This window comes from Heptranchias perlo, chromosome 37, assembly GCF_035084215.1.
Source record: "Heptranchias perlo isolate sHepPer1 chromosome 37, sHepPer1.hap1, whole genome shotgun sequence".
NCBI lineage: Eukaryota > Metazoa > Chordata > Chondrichthyes > Hexanchiformes > Hexanchidae > Heptranchias > Heptranchias perlo.
The window spans coordinates 6,754,782-6,776,533 of NC_090361.1; the positions used below are offsets into that span (position 1 = coordinate 6,754,782).

The 21,752-nt window shown below is 43.9% G+C and overlaps 2 protein-coding genes across 5 annotated transcripts in view; one reads left to right on the forward strand and one right to left on the reverse strand.

Annotated features, from left to right (window-relative positions):
• The first annotated feature begins 690 nt into the window (after nt 1-690).
• LOC137304453 (glutaryl-CoA dehydrogenase, mitochondrial-like) lies at nt 691-20,957 on the forward strand. Of its 2 annotated transcripts, XM_067973050.1 has the most exons (11): nt 691-1,021; nt 5,200-5,238; nt 5,550-5,693; nt 7,100-7,162; nt 8,819-8,989; nt 9,092-9,221; nt 10,978-11,194; nt 12,110-12,213; nt 14,082-14,207; nt 14,323-14,483; nt 17,950-20,957. In XM_067973050.1, exons 1-11 carry the CDS (start codon nt 922-924, stop codon nt 18,021-18,023), a joined length of 1,329 nt encoding a protein of 442 aa, XP_067829151.1. In that variant the 5' UTR covers nt 691-921; the 3' UTR covers nt 18,024-20,957. The 2 variants fall into 2 exon arrangements, with proteins under 2 accessions (XP_067829151.1, XP_067829152.1); XM_067973051.1 differs by lacking the exon at nt 14,082-14,207.
• The window catches only part of syce2 (synaptonemal complex central element protein 2), a 47,600-nt gene continuing 39,346 nt past the window's right edge, over nt 13,499-21,752 (reverse strand). For all 3 annotated transcript variants that reach the window (XM_067973054.1, XM_067973053.1, XM_067973052.1), the window contains one exon: nt 13,499-14,181. The gene's annotated coding sequence lies outside the window, so the exon portion shown is untranslated. The remainder of the gene's footprint in view (nt 14,182-21,752) is intronic.

Genomic DNA, 21,752 nt, shown 5'->3' on the forward strand with positions numbered 1-21,752 from the left:
GCAGTTGTTCAGTCAGCCACGACACTCTTGTCTCCTGGAATTCTCTATCAAGCCTTGCCACCTTTCTCCCTGCTTTTAAAAACCTCTTCAAACCCCCCCCCCCCTTCAACCTTTGATTTCCCCTCCCCTCCGCCATGCTTGGCGCCCAGGGGATATCCACCTCCTCCTTCTCTTAAAGCACTCTAAAGACAGTTTCCTGTTTGAGGAAGACTTTACCAATGCAAGGTCTTGTTAATTGAAAACATTTCAACATATGCAAATAGAATTCTTCAACTTTAACAAATCGATTTTCACATCGTTCACCTGACGAAGGGGGAAGCCTCCGAAAGCTTGTGAATTTAAAATAAAATTGCTGGACTATAACTTGGTGTTGTAAAATTGTTTACAATTAACAAATCGAACAGCTTTCAATACTGCGCCCCCCCCCCCCACCACAAAAACCCTTTAAAGAACTGTTGACCCCCGAAATAAACCGAAAGCCCCAAAATGTCATTCACAAAGATCAATAACAAATTCATTCCCAAGGATTATTCCGAGAACAGCAACTCACGCCCCCTCTACCGACCAATTAGACACGTGGTTACCCAACCCCGCCCCCTTCGTGGAACGTGAGACAGATGCCAAGGCGGCGCTGATTGGCTCCCGGCAGTTAGAACGTTCTATTGGAACGTTCTGAACACCGATTGGTTACAGTGAGCCTATTGTGACGTCGGTCTCGGCGAACACATTGTAGCGAAGTAGTGTGTCAGTTTCGGGTCCAGGTGATTCTTTCACCTGTCGAGGGGATCGCACTCGGAAAGATTTTGATGCTTTATTAAATTCGAGGGGTTGGCGTGTTAGGAATCGGTGGGGAAACTCTTGACGCAGGAGGCCGTGCTGGCCAAGTACACTTGACCTGTTCCAGCCGCTGATCGATCTGCCATGGCCCTGATGAAAGTGGCTCTGAGCCTCCTGAGCACCGCCAGGCGCACGGCAGCCGTCAGCTCCTTCAGAGCACAGGGGACAGCGAAAGCACTCCGAGGTAAGCGGCCTTTAATGTCACCAACACCTATTTATAGTGTCTCGTTAAGTAAGTGAGGTGCGGAGTCGGTTATTAATAGATCCTCCAAGAATGTCTCCTTGTGTAACCTTTTTTGAGCCGGGGCGGGAGGATGGAGGAAATGGATGCATTTGGTTAATAATTTTGCTTCCTTTAAAGCTGTAGCATTTCTGTTTTTATAACCTCGACGAAAATGGGACAATATTTTTCTTTTATAATTACTCACGTTCTCAGATTTTGCACCATTCAAAGCCACACATTTCCGCGATTTTAGATTTTTAATAAGTCTTAAATTTTCTGTTGGAAGAGGAATTGAGGGGCTCATATTGATCGATTAAAAAAACAAGATGGAACTTGTCCCATCGTCTCCCTGTTTCACTATATACGGCAGCCAAGTAAAATCTTTTCAATCTGGGTCTGCTTTTCAATCCCAATCTGGCCAGTTAGGGGGGAGAGGTGGGACAGAGTCGATCTTGAGTGGGCTCAGGAATGGGCTTTCCTGACCTTGACTTTCCTAATGAGAAAATGGGAACGAGGAGAAAAACCATTTCATCAGACACATGCAGTTGGAGTACTTGGACATAGCTTTGCTGTACTGATCTTTCAAGAGAATATGCAGCACTTTCAAGCCCACTCTACCCCACGCTGTGGTTTGGTGCTACTATATTCCCAAAAGCTTTACCATCATCAGATAGTGACCGTTCAATCCTTTGGTCTTATATACTATTGTCTAAAAATAAACCTTTGGAGGGTAGGAAGGATGGATGGGGTAAAGGAGGATTTCTTGGACTGGAAAGATGTGGTGAGTGGTGTTCCACAGGGGACTGTGCTGGGATTGATATAAAACCGTGATGAGGATTGTGAGAAATGGCAGGTGGACATCGATATGCGAGCAGGATGGGCAGATGAGTGGCAGATGCAGTTCAATGTTGAAAAATTAAAAGCAATTTGATTTGGAACTCAGAATTGGGAAAGGTAATGAATGGTGAACTATTAAGTGAATGGACCAAGGTGTGCAGGTACACAAGTTATTAAAGGTAGCAGCACAAGTTGATAGGCCATATAAAAGGCAAACAGAATCTGTGGTTTTGTATATAGAGGTATTGTTGAATTTGTTCAAGATTTTAGGTCAAAGATGGAGTATTGTGCACAACCGATGTACAGTTTTGGAAACCCTATTATCGGGTGGATATAAAAGCAATAGAAGAGATGCAATTCAGATTCACTGGGATGAAGGGTTACAGTTATGGAGAGGGAGCTGAGAAGCTAGGGTTTCTAGAACTGAGCAAGTTACGGAGTGACCTGAAAGAGGTCTTCAAGATTATTAAGGGCTATGATAGGGTAAATAGTGATAGATAGCTTCCACCTGTTGGTGAGACATTAATGAGTGGGCACAAATTTAACACAATTTAAAGGGGAAGGCAGAAAAGATTTCTTCACACGGTGGTTAGAATGAGGAATTCTCGGCCACCGTTGCTGAAACAGCGTCCATAAATGCTCTTTATTAGGAAATGAGATAGTTGCTTGAAACAGAGGAATATTAAAGGATATGGGGAGTGAGCAGGAGAGTGGGATTAGACTAGGTAGCTCACGTGAAGACAGATACTAGCACATACCTGATGGACCGAATGGGCTGCCCCTGTGCTGTTACACTCTTGTGCTTCAGCACACGAGTGGCATTTTTCCATTCCCTACACCAGCCTTGCTGCAGCCTCTCTGACTTGAGATGGCCAGTTTTGTGCCATTCGGGTTTTACCCACTAGGAACTAGATTGAGGCTGCCCGAACTTATTTCACGTAAAGCTAACAGACCGAGGAGACGCTCATCTCATTAGTTTGGGCTGGATTTGAACCAAATCCCAGAGGTGAAAGACCAATGTCTAATCCAGTTGTCTCCAGAGAGGAAGAATTTCTAATTCTCAGACAGTTTCAAAGTGACGATTAAATAGACATTGCGTATACAAACAAGCCAATGAATGGGAGTATGTCTATATAGTGAGACTGCATTGTCTCAAGCCATCTCAAGATGGGATGGCAGTAACAACAACAATAACCAATCATCAATTATGTTTTGATTTGTCCTTTTGTTGCTCAGTCACTTAGTTGGTCCATAGCAAAATCGATTTTGTAAATGAGTAATCCAACCGTTTAAACTTTTATTGCAAGTTCATCTTAGCCAGTAGGGACTGTTCTTGCTGTCATGGAAATTTTTAAGTTGCACCACCGTGTTAGGAACAGGAGTAGGCCATTCAGCCCCTCGAGCCATTCAATTACATCATGGCTGATCTACGATCTTTACTATTTCTATAATATTTGATTTGAAGCTTACCAATTCACCCAGTGCCAGCATGTAAATTCCCAGAGAGCCCTGGAAATCCCTCTCTAGCACACTCGTAACCTTCTGGGCCCTTTAATTCCCTCTCTTAGTACATTCATAGGACTCGATGACTGTCTTGAAATCTCTTGAACTGCTATTAATACTTGATTCCTCTAAATGACACGGGAATGAGAGAACTTGTACTGTATTATTATTACTGGACTTTACTTTTACTCAGCCTCTAGGGTTTTAATTACAACAACTTGCATTTATATAGCGCCTTTAATGTAGTAAAACTTCCCAAGGTGCTTCACAGGAGCAATTATCAAACAAAATCTGACACCGAACCACGTACGGAGATATTAGGACAGGTGACCAAAAGCTTGGATAAAGAGGTAGATTTTAAGAAGCGTCTTATAGGAGAAGAGAGAGGTTTAGGGAGGGAATTCCAGAACTTAGAGCCTAGGCAGCTGAAGACACGGCCGCCAACGGTGGAGTGAAGAAAATTGGTTTTGCGCAAGAGGCCAGAATTGGAGGAGCGCAGAGATCTCGGAGGGTTGTAGGAGGTTACAGAGATAAGGAGGGGTGAGGCCATGGAGGGATTTTAAATCAAGGCTTTAAAATCGAGGCATTGCTGGACCGGGAGACAATGTAGGTCAGCAAGCACAGGGGTGATGGGTGAACGGGTCTTGGTGCAAGTTAGGATACGGGCAGCAGAGTTTTAGATGAGCTGAAGTTTACAGAAGGTGCAAGGTGTGAGGTTGGGCAGAAGAGCATTGGAATAGTTGAGTCTAGAGGTAACGAAGGCATGGATGAGGGTCACTAGAGTAAAAATGTTTAAATCCGTGAGATGCTCAAAAAATTGTGAAATTCATTCTCAATCATTTTCAAAGATCCCAAGAGAATTGACTTTGGGGACTTTCTAAATCCACAGTAACCACAGCTCAAAACTGCCCACAGTTTGGCACTCAGATTTGCAATCTCCAACCTGAGAGACTAATAACATCTGATGCCGGAGATAAAAGGTGTTGCTGGTGCTGTTCTGAGGTTGAGGCACATCACTGGGTCTTCATCTCGAAAGTTTTGAAGGTTACCAGCACAAGCTGTAGATGGACATGATCAAGTACTCTGAAGAATGTTGTGGCTCTAGTGTTGAGGCCAATGGGATTGTCAGCCGTAAACTTTAACTAGTTGGGATTAGATTGCTATCTTTGAATTTTTCACCTGATACCTTCAAGAGCAGGAAGATTGACTGGTTTTCCCTCCTTGGAAGTTTCAGCTCTGCCTGTTCTCCATCCTCGTAATTAAATTGGGGAGAGCCCCAGTCAATGCAAGTTGTACATGATTTCTTTGGAGCAAATTTGATGGATGGAATGGCCTTTCCTCATTCTGTATGGATGCTCTCTCAATGTTTAGGATAAGTAGTATTTCACCTTTTCATTGTCATGTGCAAGCAAAGCTTGTTTTTGTAATTGTAGCTGACTGGGGAAGCAGGTTAGAGGCTTCAATAAAGAAACAGCCATTAGACCCATCTCCTTCCTCAGTGTACGACCTGCCCTTTCACAGATTCTAACACATTTAAATCGCAAGAAAGTTTTGAAAAACTTCTAGCTCCACAAGGGGGTTAATAAAAAAAAACTCAGTGCAATATCGATCTACCTACATTTACACCTCCATTAATCAAGGCTGGCCGTGGAGTTACTTGCTACGGTCCCTAACAGCACAGGAAGCTGAATCAGGTATATGAATATAACTGCTGCTATAACTTTTAAGGATTCTTAAAGGAACTAAACTGCACAGGGACAGACGCCATTCAAATTGCCTTTCTTTCCCTCTATTCACAGAGAATGATGAAAAATTCGAGGAGAAGAAAACTTCAAAATGTAAGTTGTACAATTTCAATCTCATTGTACTGCACTGATATCCTTTTGTGGAGTTTGGGGTTAATATCTTCTACGACCTATTTTTAAGTCCACTTGTCAATGTGTTTCATTAGCTTTCTGTCTGTTATTTTAATAGCTACTTAAATTAAATGGGTTAAGGACTATTAACATGGTGCAGATAATAAGTTAATCAAGGCTGTAAATATAGCATACAAACAGGGAATTAACCCTTGTGTTAATGTCATTCTCAAGTCACGAGGTTTGTTTGGGTATTTTTTTGGAAATTGAGTTTTGAGAGCTCTTTTCCACAGCGACTAAAGTCCAGTTTGACTGGCGTGATGCCCTGAACCTGGAGGGCCAGCTGACTGAGGAAGAAATCCTGATCAGAGACACTTTCCACACATATTGCCAAGCAAAGCTGATGCCAAGGATCCTCATGGCAAACCGAAATGAAGGTACGAGATCTGAACTGCAGGCTTTCAATTTTACTGCGTTAAATCATGATCCTTTTATGTTGTGGGCATCCAAAGTGTACCAGATTCAGACCCTCAACCCCTGACAATCCACCCTCAAATCCTAAGCAACTCAGTTCTAGATCAACAAAAACAACTTGTGGTTTTAACGTAGTAAAATGTCCCAAGGCGCTTCACAGGAGCGTAATCAGACAAAAATTGACACCAAACCAAAAGGAGACATTAGGACAGGTGACCAAACACTTGGTCAAAGAGGTAGGTTTTAAGCAGTGTCTTAAAGGAGGGGAGGCAGAGAGGTTTAGGGAGGGAATTCCAGAGCTTAGGGCCTAGACAACTGAAGACACGGCCGCCAATGGTGGAGCGAAGGAAATCAGGGATGCACAAGGCCAGAATTGGAGGAACGCAGCAATCTCGGAGGGTTGTAGGGCTTGAGGTTACAGAGATAGGGAGGGGCGAGGCCATGGAGCAATTTGGAAAAAAAGGATGAGACTTTTAAAATCGAGGGGTTGGTGGATCGGGAACCAATGTAGGTCAGCAAGCACAGGGGTAATGGGTGAATGGGAGTTGGTGCAATATTGGCTTATACTTCTTACTTGCTGTTTGAATTTTGTGGGCCTAGAGGTTTGGAAAGCTTCACTGCTGGATAAATCCTAAATCAGAACATCAAGATCTGTTAGCATTCACAATATGGGATATATGCACATTAATGGGCACATGGAGTAAATTTTATATGTGGCCCTGGAGGTTCCATTGGACTCATCCAAACGGCCCATAGGAAAAAACACTTGGACACTCCTGCTAGGTGTTTAGTAGGTGGCAATTTTATTTGAATTTTTTTTTCCGAGGGTGCGGCGAGACTGTTTTTAAAGGCAATCGTTCTGCCCTTGTGCCAATTGACATTTCTTGCTTTCCTATTCCGCAGCCATGTCCGCTTCTCAATCTTTTCCCAATTCCACTGGGATGACTGATCCTGAATCTCTCGCCTTTTCCCAAGTGAGCGAATTTGCCCAGTCTCGTGACATTGGGAAAGGTCAAAGAGCAGTCCCCTCCTCGAGCAGTAGTAGTGTGTGGTACAATGCGGAAGGGTGAGCGGAGGAAGTAAATGTGAATGACCTCACCTGTCCTGTATGTTCTTTGCCTCCCCCCTCTCCACCTTAAGCTGCTGACTCATGGGTGGGTGAGGTTCCACACAGGCCAGCAGCACTGTGATATCCCACCCACATAAGCCTGACGTCCTTACTTATTAGGTTGAGGGGTCGACAGTTGGGGAGAAAGCTGGTCATTGTTAGTCTACTATCCTATTTATTTATTTATTTGCAGTCCATATTCAAACATGTTTCTTCTTATTTTCTGATCGTACTTCTACTTAATATTTTACTTCCTTCCAGTGTTTCATCGTGAAATTCTACTGGAGATGGGAGAGTTGGGAGTACTGGGATCAACGATTAAAGGTAAGCTCTGTTCGGGCTTTACTCTCTCTGCCGTATGGTGAAAAGATCTAAAAGATTATAGATCTCTGAAGAAGTTATATGAATGTGGTTTCTCCCCTGATGTGTTGTGCTGTTTGATCCTCTCTAAAGCTTCGGAGACATAGAATATTTGTAACTCATGACAGATTACATTTTGTTAAAAGTCAACGGGTTCTGTTTTGCTACAGTCAATGGTCATGTTGAGGGCCTGAGGAGCAGCCGTTAACCCACTTAGAACTCATAAAAGCAAATACCCCAGAGCTCCCTAACAGTTCTACAGAAGCCAGCGGTCATCCGGTCATCTGGCCCAAGAGGTCTTTGACCATAGAAGGTGTAAAAGCCAAGCCTGATCCTCTCCTCATCCAACATCTGCGCACAAACTTTCAGTGGGGGGTTGCTGGATAGCGATTAGGAGTGGGAATCCTGGCCGCCCACCCACCGCCCCATTACCTCAGTGGCTTTGAGACCACCTGCAGCACTTTGTTTGTCACCTGAGATCACCTAACAGCACACTGAATTTGGGACCTTCTTGACTTGTATTGTACATTCACCCACCAAACCATCAGGAGAGCACAGGAAATCGATTACTATTACATTCCCCCACAGCTTACATAGAATTACATACATAGAATGTAAAGCACAGAAACTGGCCATTCGGCCCAACAGGTCCATGCCGGTGTTTATGCTCCACACGAGCCTCCTCCCACCCCTCTTCATCTAACCCTATCAGCATGTCCTTCTATTGCTTTCTCCCTCATATGTTTAGCTACCCCTTAAATGCATCTATGCTAGCTGCCTCAACCACTCCTTGTGGCAGGGAGTTCCACATTCTCACCACTCTCTGAGTAAAGAAGTTTCTCCTGAATCCCCTATTGGATTTATTAGTGACTATCTTATATTTACGGCCCCTAGTCTGGTTTCCACCCTCCCCACCACCCCCGGCAAGTGGAAACATCCTCTCTGTGTCTACCCTACTTTCATAATCTCAATGCGGGTACGTTCGTGCAAATGCAATTTGCCCACTATATGCAATGGCCGGTGTAAATCATTTTTAAAATAATTTACCCGGTGCATTCCCTTTGAATTAATATTATTTGAGAGTTAAATTGTAGTACAGTATTGTTTTGGAAGGCATTTCTTAATGTCTATTCTTGACCTGCCGATGACTACAAGAAAGTCAATTAGTTGTTTCTGGGACTGCAGCACAAGTTTCTGGAGTTGACGCTTCGACTTCATTTAAACTTAATTTTATTTTGGCTCAAATACATCTAAAGAAAGAAGTGAAATATCCGCATTTATATAGCGCCTTGTCACATTTTTGGAATGTCTCAAAGTGCTTCACAGTGAATTTGCTTAAGTATGGGCTCATATCCGGACAATTGCAGAACGGGAAGCTTAAGGGAAGTAAAGACTGCCTCAGTAAGACACTTTTATTTCATTCGGTAAGTATACGCAGCTGTTTCTGCCCAAAATAAACAGCACTCAACCTTATAACTGGCAAGTGTGAAATTGACATTAATGCAAATGGATAAAGGTTATCCTGATGCTCTTAGTGATGTGATTCTATTTGTTTGAAAGCAGTTTGATCTGTTCGGTAAAGGAATTGGATGTCTAACAGTACAGATTCTATGTTTCCAGGCTACGGGTGTGCTGGCACCAGCTACGTATCTTATGGACTGATCGCACGGGAAGTGGAGCGAGTGGACAGCAGTTACCGGTCAGTAATGAGTGTCCAGTCCTCGTTGGTAATGCACCCAATTGCTGCCTATGGTACAGAAGCGCAGAAACAAAAGTACCTTCCAAAGCTAGGTCAGTGTGCAAAGTCTGTATTTTTTGTGTATTCAGTAGCTTTGCTGTAGCCTGCCGCAAGATGATAAATTGTCTTTCATTTCTGCCCCTTGTGTCTCGTAGCCAAAGGGGAATTGCTAGGCTGCTTCGGTCTAACAGAACCGAACCACGGAAGTGACCCTTCGAGCATGGAAACCAAGGCAAGATTCAACCCAAGCAGCAACACCTACACACTAAACGGATCAAAGACCTGGTATGTGCACTAGGGAGTCTTTAAGGAAACTATCTAGTATGATGCACTTGAGCAGGATAAAGTTTAAAGACTTTTTGTCCAATATATGTAGCAAAATAAAATATCCAGTCGGGCCAATTTTAACTTCATCCGGCCGCCTTAAATGGGGCAGTAGTATCTCGAAACGCTGGAACTAACTCGGCCAAGGATCAAACTTGCAACACTCCAGCTTAAAAGAAAAAGTTATTATTTATATTTAAAATATAATAAGCTGCCAATCCTGCTCATTTACCATGGAGCAGATTATTCAATGTGCTTTTATAAATCTAATCTTATCACTCCACGTGACAAGACCATTTAAACAAAAAAAGTATTCTTCTATACTACGTGTCAGAGGAGGAATAAGTTCCTCCCCGTCCTCTGTGAGCCTCACAGGCCAGAAAGATTCCAGGTTCAATGCTGGGTCTGTGCTGAGTTAGCTGGTTTCACCTGGGTTAGGGATGGGCATGTCCACAAAGGTTCCCCCTCCTGTTCACTATTCACTGCTAGAAGTTTGTGCGTGTGTGTGTGTGTGTGTGTGTGTGTGCGCGCGCGCGCACGTGCCACTTGTATCGTGTCTTGTGTATCTTGATATTGGGTGAGGACGTGACCAGGCTGGCTGTGATGCCTTCCTGTTGGAGAACCAGCCCGCACTTGCTGTTTAAGTGCACGAGCGATTAATGGTCACTTGGGCGAATGCTGGATGATGGCGCCTTCAGAACAGGCGAGGAAAGGAGAAACATTTCTCATAATTGAGTTTGACCTTTCGTCGAGAGAAATTGTAGTATATTCCTGATTGCCCGTACTCGGCCTTACACGAGCGTGACTGAAAAATCATTAAACACTCAGACACTTGGAAGCTGTTTGCAGCAGCTCTGGGGAGTAGTGTAATGCTCTTCTGACAGGGAGAAGGAATTTATTTTTAAATTTGTTTGAGTTCAGATGCTCTGTGGAGTGTGATTTCACTTTCAGCTTGGCGGAATTCTGCTTTCTCAGTCACGAGCTCTGCCAATGGCTCAGTGGGATAACGATCTATCTGACACTTCAGTGCAGTACTGAGGGAGTGCTGCACTGTCGATGGTGCCGACCTTTGGATGAGACGATAAACTGACAGCCCGTCCACCCCTCGGGTGGACATAAAAGATCCCTCCGCACTATTCTGAGAAGAGCAGGGGAGTTCTCCCAGTGTCCTGGCCAACATTTATCCCTCAACCACTACCTAAAACAGATGATCTGATCGTTTAGTTCATTGTGGGAGCTTACTGTGCTCAAATTGGTTGCCATGTTTCCTACATTACAACAGTGACTATGATTCAAAAGTACTTAATTGGCTGTAAAGTGCTTTGGGACATCCTGAGGTCATGAAAAGCGCATTATAAATACAAGTTTGTTCTTTCTTAATGCACTGCTCAGTGTAGTACTGAGACGGTGGAGTCCAATCCATTCACGCACATGTACTTCCAGCGGGGGTCATGCTAGTGATGGTGACCAGGAACCTAGGCTTTTCCCCTTGCCCCTCCTTGCCAGTGAGCACTGGGGACCAATTATAGTAGCCCCAAACTCTGCCCTCCCTGAGATCTATTAAAGGCACAGACTGGGGATCGAACCTTGACCTTTGCGGTGTGTGAGAGACTCATTTACCCACTGAGGCATTGAGAGGAGAGAAGCTCACCGTAAGACATCAATATGTGAAGTTTTTTTGAATTTTTAAATCAAATGACACTGATTCTCCGGCTAGGATTACAAACTCGCCAATGGCCGACATCTGTGTGGTCTGGGCTAAGTGCGAAGATGGGAAAGTGCGGGGTTTCATTCTGGAGAGGGGACTGAAGGGCCTGACGACGCCGAAGATCGAAGGAAAGTTCTCGCTGCGAGCCTCTTCGACGGGGATGATTCTGATGGAGGATGTGGAGGTGCCGGCAGAAAACCTGCTGCCCAATGCGGTGGGCCTCACGGTAAGTTTGTGCCGTTTGAAAACCGTAACGGTAGTGAGGCCTTTATGTTTGCTAATGGCCTTTAAAAGGGGAACTGCCTGATCAAGCAAGAAGAAATGGCCTGGGAGAGGGGTGATAAATTGGGGGAGATAAAGCAAACCAGCGAAGGAAATAAGATGGGTAGAGTGCCAGTCTCCCAAAACCTAGCAGCAAGGGTAAAAGCCCCTACAGATCACTGTATCCTGATCTAGTACGGACAAGTGGGCTTTCCCTTGTGACAGAAGGCTGTGCTCTGAGTACAAGCCCACAGTCCCGTGATCTTGCTGACTAAATGATCTTGTTGGAGGTGCCGTCTTGTCTCCTCTCTCAGATGGATGTAAAAGATCTCTCGGCACTATCTGGAGGAACAGCAGGGAAGTTCTCCCCGGTATCCTGGCCCAATATTTATCCCTCAACCAACACCTTAAAAAAAAAAAATGATCTGGTCATTATCACACTGCTGTTTGTAGGACCTTGCTGTGTGCAATTTGGCTGCTACATTTCCTACATTACAACAGTGACTACACTTCAAAAAGTACTTCACTGGCTGTAAAGCACTTTGGGACGTCCTGAGGTCGTGAAAGGCGCTATATAAATGCAAGTCTTTCCTTTCTTTTCAAATGTCACAATGATCATCGTTGAGTGTCGTTCATGAGAGTGGGAACGTGAGCTGGTGACTTGTGATTTCCCTCTCTATTCCAGCACTGTAGATACCAGTAGTCCTGAACCTCAGACTGGTCCGCTCACTAAGTCCACTTTTGTTGTTCACTGGCTGACACAGTGGTGTCTATAGTCACTCCGACTTTTGTTAGGTACCCCAAGATATGGCCAGGTTCTCAACTGCTTTGTAAATTGTGCAATGCTCAATTTTTTCTTTTACTTTATCTTCTGCTCCAGGGTCCTTTTGGGTGTCTGAACAATGCACGGTATGGAATTGCTTGGGGAGCCCTGGGAGCTGCAGAGTTCTGTTTGGCAACGGCCAGGCAGTATGCTTTGGACAGGTAAGTGGAGATGCGACTACTAAATGTGGCAGTAGCTTGTATTAAAATAATTTTCTTTCAAATTCCTCGCTCATTTGCTGGGTACAGCAGGTGCTTGAGAGAAAATAGAAGAGGGAAAGGTACTGTGGGCCCCTAGTCTCTGCTTTGCTCAAGAATGGCCACATCCAAGGTCTGATAACAGGATAGCAGCCATGCCTTTGGTTAGGCTCTTCCCTAAAAGGACTAGTTTGCATGGGCATTGGTCACCCTGTGATACTTTACCCAATGGCTATTATGTTTGAGCCTTGATGGTAATGGTCAGCAGGCTATTTGACCACAGAGGGCATCACCACTGAGCACAATCCTGCTCTCAACCGGCATCCATAGAATCAGTCGCTGAATAGTGACCGGGAGTGTCAATTCTTCTCCCTAAGGCCACCTGTAGCACCTGTATCGCTGCCCTGGCTGAGCACCTAACTCAGCACAGACTGGGATCAAACCTGGGCCCTTCCTGGTCTAAATGACTCAGCTATTTGTTTTCCTTTTTTTAAGCCCAAGCCAAGCACTCATCAGTCATCGGTCTGGTGCCTGCTTCCAGGCCTCTGTGTAACCAACCGCTGGTGGAACCTGGGCTACTTCTTCATCTGATCATTCATCTTTCCACCTTCACTTTGAACAGAAGCTTGGCGCTTCTTGGGGAAGTCGGAGAGTTCACACACAGCCTGTTCTTGCAGACATCCTAATGGTCTGTTATAGAGCAGCTTTGGCAGGGAACAGGGATCATACAATCTACCCACCTTCTTGGCTGGAAATTATACTTTTGTTTTGGTCAGTGGGCTGTCTGATACATGCAGGAACCCACGGAGAGTCTTCAGACCAAACTTCCATTTACCCGACATGGAGTGCACTCTTTTTTCCCGGTTAGGGACACACCCCACTTACTCGGGTCCAGAGAACGTGGGTGCAAAGCCAAGGCTTAGGGATCCCACGTTATGCATCCCTAAATCTCAGACGATGCGAGGATTGCGGAGACTAACAGGAGTAGAGAAGAATATGATTTTTGGCATCAAAAATGCAGTTTTGATAAAACGTGCTGTATTTGGGAATAAGCTTTGCAAATAGGAAAGGAAGGGATTTGCTTGCCTAGAGTAGCTTCACCTCTCTTCCACCCTTCGTCCAGGAGAACTTGAGCTGGAGAAGGATTCATTGTCGTTGCCTTTCCTCCCCATAGCATTTCTCCCTTCCGCTGATAAATTGGATTCTTTTACCCTCGGTCTGGTTCAGCAAACACTGAGTCGAATACACCTTTAAAATTCAACACAATTTTATTAGCTGCAGCGGACTTAGTCTACAGTATCGATTTCAACTCTTCAGAGTCTGGTCGATTCTCAGAGCAAGGCAAGGTTACATACAAAAGTTCATGCAGTTATACCATTTCAGAGAAGGGAGGGACATGATTAACAAGGAGTTAAAACCAATCATAAGCAGAGCCTGGGCAGACCATGCTAAGTGACAGAATGGCAGACCACTCACAGGTGGTACCCGTACGTGCGTATGCCGAGGTTTCAACAGGAAAAGGGAGGCATCCTTATCCTTAGCTTGGTATGTTTTTCGGCCTTGTCCCACATAGTACTGTTATTCATTACACAGCTGCATAAAGCCCACCACACCAGACTCCAACCTTATCAGGCCTACTCCCTTGACGAACACAAAGCAGGCTTTACGCATAAAGAACTAATCATGCAGACAGGTGGCTGAAGAGAGGCCCCTTGTGCTAAAGCTAGCTAGCAAGCAGGCTACTAATTAACCCTTGCGGCATTCTCACCGCATGCCTGACACTCCAGTAGCTTTCTTCTTCGACCAAATGTTGGCCTCAAATCTCATTGCAGGATTCAGTTTGGGGTCCCTCTCGCTAGAAACCAACTCATTCAGAAGAAAATGGCGGACATGTTGACTGAGATCACGCTGGGCCTTCAGGCCTGCATTCAGCTGGGTCGTTTAAAAGAGGAAGATAAGTATGTATTAATTGCAGCTCTTGACTCTAAAAAAGTAACCAACAGCCGAACACAATCCAGTAGGATGTTGGCAGAAAGGTTTTTTTTTAATACAATATATATATTTTTTTTGTAGGGTTGCTCCTGAAATGATCTCGATGCTGAAGCGGAATTCCTGTGGGAAGGCTCTGGATATTGCCAGGCAAGCACGTGACATACTGGGTGGAAACGGGGTCTCTGACGAATACCATGTAATTCGACACGTCATGAACCTGGAGGCCGTAAACACTTACGAAGGTGAGGAACTTTACCATGATCCCCACGTGAAACTTTGCACTTTTCCTTTTTTTAAGATGTTTAAAGGATTTGATAGGGCAGATAGAGAGAAACTATTTCTTCTGGTGGGAAAATCATAAACAAGAGGGCAGAACCTTAAAATTAGAGCGAGGCCGTTCAGGGGTGATGTCAGGAAGCACTTCTTCACACAAAGGGTAGTGGAAATCTGGAACTCTCTCCCCAAAAAGCTGTCGAGGCTGAGGGTCAATTGAAAATTTCAAAACTGAGATTGATAGATTTTTGTTAGGCATGGATATTAAGGGTTACAGAACCAAGGCGGGTAGATGGAGTTAAGGTACAGATTAGCCATGATCTAGTTGAATGGCTGAACAGGCTCGAGGGGCTGAATGGCCTCCTTTGTTCCTACGTTTGAAGCAACTATCTAATTTCCTTTTAAGAGCCTTTATGGATGGTGATTTCAACAATGGTTTGTGGCTGTGAATTCCTCAGTCTAACCACTGTGTGAAAAAAATTTTTCTAACTTCCCCTTTAATTCTCTTAAATTTGTGTCGACTCACTGCTGTCTCACCACGCAGTGGAAACAATCTATCATTATTTGCCCTATCAAAGCCCTTCATAATCTTGAAAACCTCTATTAGGGCACTTCATAACATTCCCAGCTCTAGTAATGAAACATGGAAAACAGGAGCAAGAGTAGGCCATTCGGCCCTTCGGGCCCGTCCGCCATTCAAAATGATCATAGCTGATAGTCTAACTCAGTACCCTGTTCCCGCTTTTTCCCCATATCCCTTGATCCCTTTAGCATTAAGAAATATATCTATCTATCTCCTTCTTGAATACATCTAATGACTTGGCCTCCATTGCCTTCTGTGGTAGAGAATACCACAGGTTCACCACCCTCTGAGTGAAGAAATTTCTCCTCATCTTTGTTCTAAATGGCCTACCCCGTATCCTGAGACTGTGACCCCTGGTTCTGGACTCCGCAGCCATTGGGAACATCCTCCCTGCATCTAGTCTGTCTAGTCCTGTTAGAATTTTATATATTTCGATGAGATCACCTCTCATTCTTCTAAACTCTAGTGAATATAGGCCTAGTCGACCCAATCTCTCCTCATACATCAGTCCTGCCATCCCAGGAATAAGTCTAGTAAACCTTTGTTGCACTCCCTCCATGGCATGGACGTCCTTCCTCAGATTAGGAGACCAAAACTGCACACAATACTCCAGATGTGGTCTCACCAAGGCCCTGTATAAATGCTGTAAGACATCCTTGCTCCTGTACTCAAATCCTTTTGCAATGAAGGCCAACCTCCCATTCGCTTTTCTAACTGCTTGCTGCACCTGAATGCTCACTTTCAGTGACTGGTGTACAAGGACACCCAGGTCTCGTTGCACCTCCCCTTGCTTCTCGGGTCTCTCTTCATAACTGAGACCCTTCACCCCAGTGAATCGACATTGCATCTCTTCTAGTGCTTGTATATCCTCCCAATAATAGGGTTTGCAAAACTGTACACATACTCCATCTATGACCTATATTCTTGCACAAGTTCAACAATACTTCCTTGCTTTTGTATTCTATGCTTCTATATACAAGGATTCTGTTTGCCTTTCCCATGGCCTACTTACTTCTGCTGCTAACTTTTAATAACTTGTGTACCTGCATACCTAGGTCCCTCCACTTAATAGATTACCATTTAAGGTGTATTACCCTTCCTTATTCTCAGTGCCAAATTAAATTACTTGACATTTTTCTACATTGAACTGTATCTGCCACTCATCTGCTCATCGCCCATTAATGTCCATCTGCCATCTTTCACAATCCTCATCACGGTTTTATATTAATTCCGGCACAGTCTCCCCTGGAACGCCACTGACCGCATCTTTCCAGTCCAAGAAATCCTCTCTTACCCCCTATCCATTCCTTCCCACCCTCCAACCATCTCTATATAAACCTAAAGCAATTTAGGTTTGTTTTTTTTAAAAAAAACAATAGTATTTAAGACCAAAGGATTGAACGGTCACTATCTGATGATGGTAAAGCTTTTGGGCATTTAGTAGCATCAAACCACAGCAAGGGGTAGAGTTGCCTACTCCTGTTTCTATTCCTTCTTTCTTTGTTCCCCACCCAGTTTGTTCTTAATTTCTGTTATGGCAATAACTTTCTCTTAGAGCCACACCCACTCTCTTCCCTAACCCCCCAACCCTCCCCCGAGCCATACCGCAGTGGCTGACAGCAGAAACGAGAGGAGGTGTGAGTGAGCGAGTGTGGGGTCCAGCTATCCACTGGCCTCTGCCGATGCTTCTTGAGCCAGAAGGCATTAGACGGCGGCCCAGTGCGCTCGTTCCACTAGCTCCCTCCCGAGTTCAAAGTGGATCGTTGGTGTCCTTCTCTCCTGATGGAAGACGCTTAATTTGGCAGAGTGTGACATCCTGTGACAAATCCAAAGAGTTCCGACACTCGCTATCCCAACTGCTGTGATTTTGCATAAATAGTCCCAGAGTCAGTGAAAATTCTAAGATCTGAGTGACAACAGATCACCCACAATCCATTCACTGCTAAATGAGTGTGCCTTGTAGGGTTGAGTTTAAGTGATATTTAGTTAGGGCCTAAAGTGATTTTTTTTTTGCTGGGGCAGGGGGAGGTGGTCTTAACTTTTGTTTCTGGAGGTCTGAAGTTGAGATCCAAAGTTTCATCTTCATCAGAGATTTTATTCTGCCCCAGTTCCCACTGCAGTGCGTGGGCCTGAGAAGTCTTAAGACAGCATTTACCTATTTAAGCCGTGTAGAGTGGGTGCAGAGTTCTGTTAGGTAAGGAGTTCCAGGATTTTGATCCAGCGATAATGAAGGAACAGCCGATATATGTCCAAGTCGGGATGGTGTGTGACTTGGAGGTGGTGGTATTCCCATGCACCTGCTGCCCTTGTCCTTCCAGGTGGTAGAGGTTGCAGGTTTGGGGAGGTGCTGTCGAAGAAGCCTTGTTGAGTTGCTGCAGTACACGGTGCGCCGATGGTGAAGGGAGTGATGTTTAAGGTGGTGGATGGGGTGTCAATCAAGAGGACTGCTTTGTCCTGGATAATGTTGTACTACTTGAGTGTTGTTGGAGCTTCACCCATCCAGGGAAGTGAAGAGTTTCCATCACATTCCTGACTTGTGCTTTGTAAGTGGTGGAGGCGCTTTGGTGAGTCACTCGCTGCAGAATACCCTTTACTATGCAACACACTGGGTCATGGGACAATGTTTCCCATTTACCAACTTCCCTTAACTTTTTGAAGTGTGTAGCACTAGTCCCCACAGTAGACTGTGCAATCAGTGACTGGACTAAAAAGGTTTAACATGTGCACTGACAGCAAGTTCAATGTGTGTTGAGGAAAGAATCCTTTAATAAAGGATGGGAGGGACTGTATTTTTGAGATGTCTGTGATCTATCTAAACCTAACATTTCCTGCATTATTATTTCATTCCTCAGGTACTCATGATATCCATGCCCTGATCCTTGGAAAAGCTATCACAGGCCTGCAATCTTTCACTGTACAGAAATAGTTCCAATTGTTCGGCTACATGACTTCGGAAAAACAGCACTTTGTCGATTTTGTTTGTTTGTTTTAATCCAGATTCACATCAGTTCAGTTAAGATGGCTTGTCCAGTGTTTTGGATAGACTTGGCCTCTTCAGTAATGACATTCTTCAGCTTTCAGAACTCCTTATTTTTCTAGATTACAGAATCTTACAGCATAGGAGGAGGCCATTCAGCCCATCATGCCTGTGCCGCCTCTTTAAAAGAACTACTACTCTGGTCTTTCCCCATTGCCCTGCAAATTTTTCCTTTTCTAGTATGTGTCCAATTCCTTTTTGAAAGTTACTATTGAATCTGCTTCCACCACCCTTTCAGGCAGTGCATTCCAGATCATAACAACTCGCTGCATTAAAAAAAATTATCATCTCACCTCTGGTTCTTTTGCCAATTACCTTAAATTTATTTTAGAGAGACTTGCATTAATAAAAATGCATAGAAGGGGTTGGGGATTATAGAACCAAGGAAGGTTACCTCACAGAAGGCGGCCATTCGGCCCATTGTCTCTGTGTTGGCTCTTTGCTAGAGCAATTCAGAACTAATCCCACTGCCCTGCCATCTCCCCATAGCCCTGCATCCTCCTCTGCTTCAAATGTTTATTTTGAAACTGTAAACTTGTTTTAATTCTCTTGCTTTTGAGCCAATAACTCTATTGAGAGTTAGTGGTTGCACTTTAGGCGAGAAAATTGAATGAATTTTTTTTTAAAAAAATACATTTTCCATTTGTTAGTTTTTCAAAATGCCTTTCTTTTTGTCTTATCCTTTATCTAAACTCTAACTTGAGTTACCTGAATTGATGCATTGTAAGCTTTAATTGTGCAGAAAGTCATGTATTCGATGCACCAAGGTTTTAGAATTCAACACCTCCCAGAAAATCTGAAAGTTAACTGTTCTGAGAAAGGATTCACACTACGTCAGCCAAGAGCTGAAATGTTCTCATTTATGCCTCTTCTGTGCCTTCATTTAAAAAAAAAATACAACCGGTTGACCTCAACCACAAGCTATAACTTATGTTGGTTCTTTGCTGTTTACCCTAGCACTCCTAGCAATGCACACGTTTATAAGATGCTAGGGTAAGTGCCATGGGCACGTCCACTATTTTAAAGGATCTTAGTTTGCACGTAGAAATGGGAAGAATGTAATTCCTGCTATCCCATGTAATAAACCCAGATTGCCATAGACTACTGGCTCTAATTATAGGAGACTGTAGCCAATCTGTATATTAAAGCAATGCTACTTATTTTATGTTTCCATGTTTGGGGGGGGGGGGGGGGGGGGGGGTCGGAAAAAGAGAATCACAATAACACCCCCCGTCGGAACAAAAACCTGGTTGAAGTTACAGAATCCCATCTTATAAATCAGGAGCAGCTTTTCTGACACATGAATCAGTACTTCAGGGACGGCCTATTTCAATATTAGAACCCAGAGGGGGAAACTTTATGACTGGAATTCTTGACACTGGGTTTAGCTGGTTAAACTCTAGCAATCTTCCTGCGCACACGTGGAGGTCCCTGAGCTTTGACTCTGCACCTAAGCTCTCTGGACTTTAAGTGGTGCATGTCCCTAGAGGGAGAGAGTGCGCATGTGGATTTTGCAGTAGCTTGGGTTTGGAGACTCTTAGACATGGCTATGAGTTTCTGGTTATGTGAGACCCCCCTAGCTGACTAAAATAAAGAGCATTTTTGTTGCCATGTGAAATGCTTTTTTGAATAGACTGCCTGAGTGACAAAGAGAAATGACACTTTGGTGAGATCAATGACAAGACTTATTTTATACAAAAAAAAACCCCTCCCTTGTGTCGCTCTCCAACCAAGAAGGTTTGTGAGGCACCAAACTGGTCTAAGGTTCAGAGTTTTTTTTTCAGAAACCGTTTTTCCTTGTGAAACATGTTGCCTCTAACTGGCGCTCCTCACACCCCCACAACGTGACTGTGATTGAAATCTGACTGTGTGTAAAACCTGTGCCCTATCCTGTCCTAGTGCAGTATGTTGGTTCTGTGCCACCTCTTCCTTTATAAGAAACTCAACACCCTCCTTCAAAAATGTTGCTTGTGAAGTTAGCATTGTCTTTGTAAGCAATAAAATACTAGCCTCACCTAATGAGTACTATGCGGTTTATGTGTATTTCTAAAGAAAATGTTCTTTTGTAAATCTTGTCATGCGCGATGTGTTTCAGCGTGAGTTAACAGTAAAATCACCGCCATCGTCTCTTGCTGAGGCCTGTGGATTATCGTGTGTTTGGGTTTCAGTTTGAGTTGAGTTTATTTTTGTGTTGCCCCAAAAAAAGAAACACTAATTAATTATGTCGATCTGTAGAAGTGAATAATAAACATCCTCTTTGTAGATGTGGTTTGTTCAATTTATGAGCTATTGGTACTGTGTTGAGTGCCTTTTTTTTCCCCAGCCATTTCTGCCTTGAAAATAAAACATTACAGTACTTATCCTTTTATTCGTAGGCAATGGGTGGAACTTTCTCACTTGCAGTCGGGAGACTCGCCCACTGGCAGCAGCGATCAGAAATTCATGTGAACTTTTGGACTGTTTGGCCAGGGAGGGTTCTGATTTTTATAGTGAATGGGAGGAAAATTATGGGCTGGCGAATGTAGAAGCGAAACATCCCTGGCCTTCACGGCTGGGGATTGCTCTCATCTATAATTCAGACTGGAGATCTGCACTCCATGGAGGTCAGCTGGGAACCTTGTGCCACCCACATACATCATTGTACTGTGAAGGTCTACAGAAGACTATCATCCAGAAGTCCTGCTTATCAAGCAGTATATGAAATATGTTCTAAAGGGGATATTCTAACCTTTTGCCGACTAATTCTATTTTTGTTTTCTAAGTATTACGCTCTCTATATCCTGCTGTATCTTACTACTTCTGTAAATAAATCTATTAATTTTATACATTAGTCCGATAGTGTGGTGCTTTCCACTTTTTGAAGGAGAATGTACTAGGCATCCCAAATGCTCACCATAGCTCAAGACCATTATTAGAGTGCAAGTTATGAATCCCATGGCATGTCATCTAACTCGCAGCACAGATGGAGGTGCAGGTTTCCGTTCGTAGGAGACTATGCTTAAGAAAATGATTTGTAATGAACGCCCAAAGTGCAACAGCCTCTTCTATTTATATGATGAATCTGTGATTACTTTGGAAAAACAGAAATAACATCTGCCAGTTATCCAAGCATGCAGCTCTGTAAAGATGGGTGGTACCCATCTGATGAGTTATTTAGAAGTCAGGTTATTTCAGTGGAATATTTGTCCAGTTTAAGCAGTGCGCACAGGAAGCTCTAGGGCAATTCTCGTGCTTTAGGATATTTTGTGTGTGCTTAATTGTTATTTAGGTTGACCTGCGCTGGGATTATTTGCTATTGCCTGGTTATGATGAACTGTTCTCAGTGTTTGTGTCTTCATAGTACAAGGCTCAATGAACCAGAATCAGTTATCACCAAACTTCAAACTATACGGTACGAAGATCCTGCTAAAATGGCCCTCTTGAATACTGTGGAAGAAACTGCATAAATGTTTACGAAGCTGTACCTTCCTTATTCTAAAGAGATGTTTTCCACTCTTGTAGTCGCTGATTTGTAAGTGATCTGGACTTGGGTATGGGGGACATAATATCAAATTTTTGAGGTGACACAAACCAATCACTCTCATTGCTCAAAAATGTTTTCACATTGCTTTCTTTTAC

Excerpts from the sequence above, each read along its gene's own strand:
- LOC137304453 (XM_067973050.1), top strand. The coding sequence starts at position 922 with ATGGCCCTGATGAAAGTGGCTCTGAGCCTCCTGAGCACCGCCAGGCGC. Across the intron at positions 1,022-5,199 it reads GACAGCGAAAGCACTCCGAG|AGAATGATGAAAAATTCGAG; the intron begins GTAAGCGGCCTT and ends CTCTATTCACAG. Across the intron at positions 9,222-10,977 it reads CTAAACGGATCAAAGACCTG|GATTACAAACTCGCCAATGG; the intron begins GTATGTGCACTA and ends TTCTCCGGCTAG.